General features: G+C 42.9%; 1 protein-coding gene across 2 annotated transcripts; it reads left to right on the top strand.

Moving 5' to 3' along the window:
• Positions 1 to 381: 381 nt before the first annotated feature.
• Positions 382 to 8148, top strand: LOC112218220 (prosaposin receptor GPR37-like). Of its 2 annotated transcripts, none has more exons than XM_024378844.2 (2): positions 382 to 571; positions 6902 to 8148. In XM_024378844.2, exons 1-2 carry the CDS (start codon positions 536 to 538, stop codon positions 7733 to 7735), a joined length of 870 nt encoding a protein of 289 aa, XP_024234612.1. In that variant the 5' UTR covers positions 382 to 535; the 3' UTR covers positions 7736 to 8148. The 2 variants fall into 2 exon arrangements, with proteins under 2 accessions (XP_024234612.1, XP_024234611.1); XM_024378843.2 differs by having other exon boundaries at positions 382 to 2014.
• Positions 8149 to 8439: the final 291 nt, after the last annotated feature.

Here is an 8439-nt window from a genome sequence, read left to right as displayed (position 1 = left end):
GATAATCCTAAATTACTTGTAAATAATGATGAGAGAGAAGTTACAGAGCCAAAACATGCTTACCTTACATCTCACCATTACCAATAGGAGGGGGGGCTAGCATTTTCGGGGGTATGATATTTATGCCTCTGTAACTTTCTCATTCATCATTATTTATGATTAATTCAGAATTATCCACAATCATGGTATCATCCACATGAATATAGAAGTATCGAATAGTACGCTGGTATTTTTTACATCGCTGATACAAGGGGCACCTGTTTAGTAAAAAAAAAAAAAAAGACAATGAGTGCATTCATTATCCGAGCGCCCCAATACGCGCAACCGTGAAATGCCTTTTAAATTCAAGGATTCTGAGGCCTGTCAGGCCTCCAGGGGAGCCCTTCTCTTCTCTGTTCTCTCAGCGATGTTCATATCACAAGCGGTGTGCAGCTCCAGACTGAGCTTGGCACGTCCCCGACAATAACGCACTCCATCTCGGATTCGTCGCCTCGGACCTGAGGGTACCAGTAACTACCCAGGGTGCTATTCGGACATGCTACCTCACCAGGAAACTGCAGACTTTAGACGGGTATGATTTGGATTTGGAAATGCGATATTGTGTCCACTTAAATCTTTTACAATCTATACAATCTTCACAGAGGCAGTGCCGAGATTCAAGGACACTTCCTACACAGGCTTAGGAAAGAAACGTTGCTGAACTTCCCTTTGGCGCAATTCTGCAATAATACGAAATGCTCTGAGACCACGTTGAATTCTGAGAAGCACCTGACAATTGCATAGTGCACGTTATCTAATTGGACGAGGGTTTGACAACTATTGAATGACGCTGTCAAACAATGTTTCAAACTTGTGAATTGAGGTTTGGCGTTGGTTCTGTCGTCTCCGATTTGGTAGCCTAAACATCAATGGATACATCACTTTGGAATACAAGCCCCTATTGTCGCGTGTTTTAGGATACACAATGCTAGTACTACTATTGAGATTACTGTGCTTTTCACTTTGTAGAGAGGTTGTTTTCACTCACATACACCGGGAGAAGACAAAGACAAATGTTACTCCTAGACATGAGTATGCCGTCACTAACGGGAACGTAAACAAAACCAATAGTAGGCAGAGTTGGCACTCTGTGTATGGCAGAGTTGCCAACGAAATGGACAGTAAAAGGGTGCATACCTCAAGTGCATCGTCTTGGGATGTGGTTAGGACATGGGTGGATAACATGAATGGGACTGTTAATATGAAAAGAGTTATGAATGAAAGAGCAATAGTGCGCAAAGGCCATTCTTCAAATGGAACCGATTATGTTACGTTACTCGAGGATGGAAAGTCAGAGAGCCTCGAGGTGGAAAAGTTGGACACGGAGCAGCATGCAACCATGGAAACGCGGGATTTTGTATATGGTCATTTAAACCCCTCCATGAGACGCACGCGAGGAGGACACCACCGTAACGAGCACAAACGGATCTGCAGACACAAAAGAGGGACTGTACGCCGTCGGAGAAGAAATGTGAAGGATGGCAGTAAGAAAGATAACAAAATAAGTGAGCCAACCATGCTGTCAGATGCGTCTTTGGATGCACTGTTGGCCATGTGGAAACCGCTGCCTAAACCTATGGCCCAGAACCAGTCAACAGACTTGCCATTTGATGCCAGTGATTATGAACAGTTCACTTTACCAGACCTCCAGGACTATACCACACTGATTCCTCTCAATCCTCAAACAAAGAGAAAATATGTAAAAACTAACTTTTACCCCATAACAGCAGAATCATATGCCATCATGATCATTTCAGTCATCATTTTTACTCTTGGAATAATTGGGAATATGGCAATCATGTGCATTGTGTGCCACAACTACTACATGAGAAGTATTTCAAATTCTCTTCTTGCCAATCTCGCCCTTTGGGATTTTGTTGTCATCTTTTTCTGCCTGCCGCTGGTGATATTCCATGAACTAACCAAGAACTGGTTGTTGGGGGAGTTCTCCTGTAAAATCATCCCCTATATTGAGGTAATTCCCACTAGCTATTGTGTTACTCGAGTGAGTGTTATGATTGGGTGTTGAAGTGGGGTCCCTGTTCAAAGTCTGCTGTCAATAACTCTCTTTCTTGTCACTTGTCATATCTACATTCCATTCTACATGGTAGGTACTTCATATGACATGCAATGATCTGTGCTCAATTATGTGCACAGTCTGGTCTCATAAACAAGACATAGCATAGTAAATCTGGGCCACTGAATTTGGTATGATATGTTACGTTTGGTATGGTTACATGAAACTGAAGGTTACTTAAGGCAACAAATAAAGGAGGGTGGTAAAATCAGGCATATATATATATATTTTTTTTTTAACCTTTATTTAACTAGGCAAGTCAGTTAAGAACAAATTCTTATTTTCAATGATAACCCACTGTTCCTAGGCTAACTGCCTATTCAGGGGCAGAAAGACAGATTTGTACCTTGTCAGCTCGGGGATTTGAACTTGCAACTTTCCAGTTTCTAGTCCAACACCCTAACCACTAGGCTACCCTGTCGCCCCTTATAATGCAAATGTCTAGCAACCCAAAGGTTGCGTGTTTGAATCTTACCATGGCCAACTTTAGCATTTTAGCTAATAAGAAACTTTTAACCACTTACAAATGTTTAGCTACTTTGCAACTAGAATGTAAGCTAACCCTTCCCCTAACCTTAACACTTAACACTTAAAACAGGTAGCCTAGCGGTTAAGAGCGTTGGGGCAGTAACCGAAAGGATGCTGGTTTGAATCCCTGAGACGACTAGGTGAATCACCTGCCAGAGTGCCCTTGAGCAAGGCACCCTAATTGCTCATGTAAGTCGCTCTGCATTAGAGCGTCTGATAAATGACAATTAAATTTTTTAGCTAAACCTAACTCTTAACCCTTACCCTTAGCCTAGCTAACGTTAGCCAGCTTGCTAACATTAGCCACAACAAAATAGAATTCTTAGCATACCATATGTTTTGTAAATTCTTAACATAGTGTACATTTTGCAAATTCGTAACATATCATATCAGTTGTAATTCGTAACATATCATGAAAATGGATGATGGACATCCACAAATTAATACATACCATACTAAACGTAATATATCATACCAAATGGAGTGTCACAAATTTACGTACAGAACAATACAAAATGCTCTGAGACCAGGTTGGTGTGAAGTGTATCAGGTTTAGATGACTTGTTCTGCAATGTCACCTCAACCTGTTGTTTCAAACTCTTAGGTGACCTGTCACTGGCTAGATACAGAAGTAAATGCCCCTAGGCAATCTATGGTCAGCGATAGGGTTACAGTCCTACTTTCTCTCTAGTCTAAACAATGAGACAGTGGGCGTCAGTAATTACTGCACACACCTCATATTGCATCAGTTTACCATGTCTATTTCAACAGTAAGGCAGCTCTTTTGTCAGCCATCTATTGTAAAATATACAATGGTCAAATTAGGTGTTGAGGGATCACATAGACATTGTGCATAGCCTCTAAAATAACATGTTTTACAGAGTTAGACAAATCTAAACTCACATTAAAGTGAGCTTTCTGAGCAAAACATTTTTTAAGTAATCAAAAATTGGGACATTAAAGACTGTAAAAACACCAGGAAATCAGTTCCAAGTGATTTTAACTCATTAAATATGTTCCCAAGTATTCTCACACATGTAGAGCTGGTATACAAATGTGGTATACAAATGTAAGCAAGGTTTAAAAATATTACGTTTTATTCAAACAAATATGTTTGGGCTTCTTGCGGTCAATTTGCTGTCTATAAATTATTTATAATTATGTTCCGGCCCCTCGACCAACTGCTCAAGAAAAAAATCAGCCCGTGACTGAATCTAGTTGACGATCCCTGCCCTAGTTCTTATGCATTCCAAGAACTTGGAACACCTTATACAGTTTGCAAAATAAACTGTGATTCAGGTCATACCGTTAAAACGATGCACCTCAACAGCTATGCACTTTCTTGGTGAAAGTAGCTTTGATTGGAATAAACACAGATCTGAAGAGATTGAATGAGTATAATCAACACATTGACGGACCCACATTGTCCTTGATAGGCTAGGTGCAATTTTCCCTACTGTTTACACCTATCCAATCCTTTCAGATCTCCACAAGTGCAAAACCCTAGGACTTGGTGTACCTGTCTCTGTTTTATACAGTCCAATCCTCTCCTCTTCCACAGACCTCTTTGACTTAATCTCCTGCCTTTTACCAGTCTGTCTGTTCTCACAGTCACAGAAATGTACTTAATGTAAGATGGATGAATCTTGCAGGGGTTCACTCTCATACTGCGGGTCCTGAGTGCCTTTCATGGGACATGTGTTCATTATTTACCCTCCTTTTAGAAGAGGAAATGCAGAGCAATTGAGAGCCTTACCAAAGGGCACATTGACAGATTTTTCACCTAGTCGGCTCGGGGATTCAAACCAGCAACCTTTCGGTTACTGGCCCAATGGTCTTAAACACTAGGCTACCTGCCGCCCTGTTGGCCATTTTAAAACCACAGTCCCAGACCTAGCACTTTAAGTCCCTTTGAGTCGCCTACCTCCATGGTAAGAACATGACATGCATAGTGGCAGCAGCATCCTCATTATGTTAAGTGACTCGGTAATCAAGCATTTAATGGAGCATAATTACAGAAACAGTGGGGACATTAATTCTAATGGTTCCTGTGGCAACTGAAGTACTCTGTCACCTGAAAATGTGTCATTATGGACACAAAGGTGACAGAGGTTAGTTACACAAGGCCTGCCCGGCATTAACAGCTGGTGCGCGATGTCTAATATTAAAGAAGTCTCGAGGTATTGCTTGCCTGAGGTAGAGTACCTTATGATAAACTGTAGACCGCATTATCTACCAAGAGAGTTCTCATCTATATTATTTGTAACCGTCTATTTACCACCACAGAGCGATGCTGGCATGAAGACCGCACTCAACCAACTCTATAAGGCCATAAGCAAATAAGAAAATGCTCACCCAGAAGCGGCGCTCCTAGTGGCCGGGGACTTTAATGCGGGCAAACTTAAGTCAGTTTCCAAATTTTTACCAACATCTCACATGTGCAAACAGAGAAAAAAAAAACTCCCGACCACCTTTACTCAACAGACAGAGATGCATACAAAGCTCTCCCCTGCCATCCATTTGGCAAATCTTACCATAATTCTATTCTCCTGATAACAAACAAAGGCTCATTTTGTTCAGGACAATCCAGGGTATGACGCCATGTCATCTTGTAACTGTACATTTAACATAGTGATCATAACCAGTCACATGACATGATATGACATGAGTTTTATGACATGGAAATATGAAGTGCACATTTGAATTCAGAGTGTCTGGCTTGCTTGTATGACATCAAAGTGGTGTTTATTATAATCCTCAACGTCTCAGATTTCAAAATACATAGATTCCTCTTCATTTAAAGCATTCCGTCACCCAGACAATTAGAGGGAGGGATGGGGTCAACTTCTTGTCGCGTAGTGGTGCTCAAGTTAAGAACAGCTGTCAGTCAAAACCCATACAGCGCTGTGAATTGCAGAGTCTGAGCCCTGACATCATTTAGAGCATGTTGCTGTACAGCCGCTGCGCTCCAATTTAAACGCTTATCAATGCCCAAATCTTCCATTTTCAACCCGTATGTATACGGGTAGGAGTGTAAAGGGCTCCATACAAATGGTGCTGTTTGTGAAGTGCAACAGATCTCTCACTCACTCTCACTCTCTCTGAGGCCATAAGGACCAGACAGATCAAAGCCTGCCCCTGTACGTCTGACAGTACTCATGGCTTCTCTGGCTCAGGCACTGGCTCCTGTGTTTACACCTTCCTCTGCCAAGGCCCATAAGGAGGCAGTCACAATGATCAAGCCTAGCAACAAAAGAACATATCACACTACACAGTCTAGAAGACAACACTCAATGTAAACTGCACATCTGCTGTCTCTGAGTTCTATATGTATTAGCGTGTAAGATTTGGGTGAAAAAGCAACCACATTTGCAACACCTTTGTGGCTGTATTGTGATAGCAAAAAATTGGAGCATAGTGAAGATCTGGGTGTAGGGATAAAGATATTGCATTGAGATATTAATCTCCATGCCTCATGGTCTGCAGTTTGTGTTCATGTTATTTAATCATGAATATGAGCTGGCTCTCTTGCCAAGTCCATAACTCGATTAGGCTATGAAATGAGAACTACATACTGTAACCATCGAGGACTGCAACTGGTCTCCCTCGCACACAGCACGATACACTGTGCTCCTTCTTTATCACGTTACAAAGTCACCGATATTATAAGCTGTTGCTCTAAAAATAAATGTAAGTCTAAAGTTCACCCTTTGGCATACAAATGGAGTCTCCCGACTCGTTAAAACAGTATCACTCATAACACATTACTCATGGCTACTTTCAAACATCTCAGTATGGGAAATGAGGATCTAGTGTGCGATGAAGGACGGAAAAAATCTGTTTGTCATTTATTAAAACAAGTGTGGACATTCGAGTTCTCCAGTAAGAGAGCTGTCAAAACAGAACCTCTTTATGGAAGATGTCTCTCCCTCTCTCTAAACCTGTTGACGTCTATTATTCTGTGCTGTACCATTGTCATTTGAAAATTGTTCCAAGCGGTCTTTAAAACATGGATGGTTTACAGTGGACACATTCTTTTGGTCTTTTCAGAGAGCAACATGGCTCTGGGGCCTTGGTATATTATCCAGATTCCCAAGGTGCTATACAATAAGGAGAAGTATCTGGAGACTGGATACATTTTCTATACTTGTTTCTCAATCAAAAACAAAATAACTCTCACTGTATTGTTAATGTGCAGTAATAACACATTAACTGGATAGTATCTTACCTTCTCCTCCCTTCTCTTTGTCCTTCCAGGTCGCCTCCCTAGGGGTTACCACCTTTACCCTGTGCGCTTTGTGCATCGACCGCTTCCGCGCTGCCAACAACGTCCAGATGTACTATGAGATGATTGAGAACTGTGCCTCCACGGCTGCCAAGCTGGCCGTTATCTGGATCGGGGCTCTCCTATTGGCCCTGCCAGAGCTCCTGATCCGCCAGCTGGTCACTGAAGATGGCGAGTCTCCGGATGTGACGCCCTGCCAGCGCTGCGTGGTTCGTATCTCCACCGAGCTCCCTGACATGCTCTACATGCTGGGCCTGACCTATGATGGTGCTCGCCTCTGGTGGTACTTTGGCTGCTACTTCTGCCTACCCACGCTGTTCACCATTGGCAGCTCCCTGGTGACCGCCTGTAAGATCCGGCAGGCCGAGCGGGCCTGTGTGCGCGGCAACAAGAAACAGATCCATCAGGAGAGCCAGATGAACTGCACAGTTGTGGCTTTGGCCATCCTCTATGGCTTCTGCATCATCCCAGAGAACATCTGCAACATCGTCACTGTCTACATGGCGGCGGGTATTCCCAGACGGACCCTGGACATTCTCCATCTGGTCAGCCAGCTGCTGTTGTTCTGTAAATCGGCAGTGACACCTGTCCTGCTGTTCTGCCTGTGCCAGCCCTTCAGCCGGGCCTTCCTGGACTGCTGCTGCTGCTGCTGTGACGAGTGTGGCCCGCCCAGATCTTCCACCTCCGCCACTACCAGTGAGGAGAACGAGCACGAGTGCACCACCACCGACCTGGAGCTGTCACCCTTCAGCACCGTCCACAGGGAGGCATCCTCCTCCTACACCACTGCGGCGACCCACTGCTGAGAAGGGTCAAAAGGTCATGACCTCCATCAGATGTTACAACTGCCCTGGGAAGAGGTCAAGAGATCGGACTGTAAACCTATTGGGCTGGTTTCCCGGCACCCGGATTAAATTTACTCCATGATGCTAGCTAGTCTGGGGATATGCTTAATCTGAGTCTGGGAGACCCTTACAGTTAGGATTAGTAAATGTTTTAATCCCAACAATTTAGGAGTTGAGGGCACGCCCTATTCTAAATGTTCACTTAATTTCCTGAATTGACTTTGAATTTAATTTACGTAAACTCTGGTGAACATATGTCTCGGTTTACTCAAGTTGTGTACAGTTGAAGTCGGAAGTTTACACACACTGAAGTTGGCGTCATTAAATCTTGTTTTTCAACCACTCCACAAATTTCTTGTTAACAAACTATAGTTTTGGTGAGTCGGTGAGGACATCTACTTTGTACATCACACAAGTAACTTTTCCAACAATTATTTCACTTATTCACTGTATCACAATTCCAGTGGGTCAGAAGTTTGCATACACTAAGTTGACTGTGCCTTTTTTAACAGCTTGGAATATTCCAGAAAATGATGTCATGGCTTTAGAAGCTTCTGATAAGCTAAATTACATCATTTGAGGCAATTGGAGGTGTACCTGTGGATGTATTTCAAGGCCTACCTTCAAACTCAGTGCCTCTTTGCTTGACATCATGGGAAAATCAA

This window comes from Oncorhynchus tshawytscha, linkage group LG19 (genome assembly GCF_018296145.1).
Source record: "Oncorhynchus tshawytscha isolate Ot180627B linkage group LG19, Otsh_v2.0, whole genome shotgun sequence".
NCBI lineage: Eukaryota > Metazoa > Chordata > Actinopteri > Salmoniformes > Salmonidae > Oncorhynchus > Oncorhynchus tshawytscha.
This window is presented reverse-complemented; position numbering and strand designations above follow the sequence as displayed.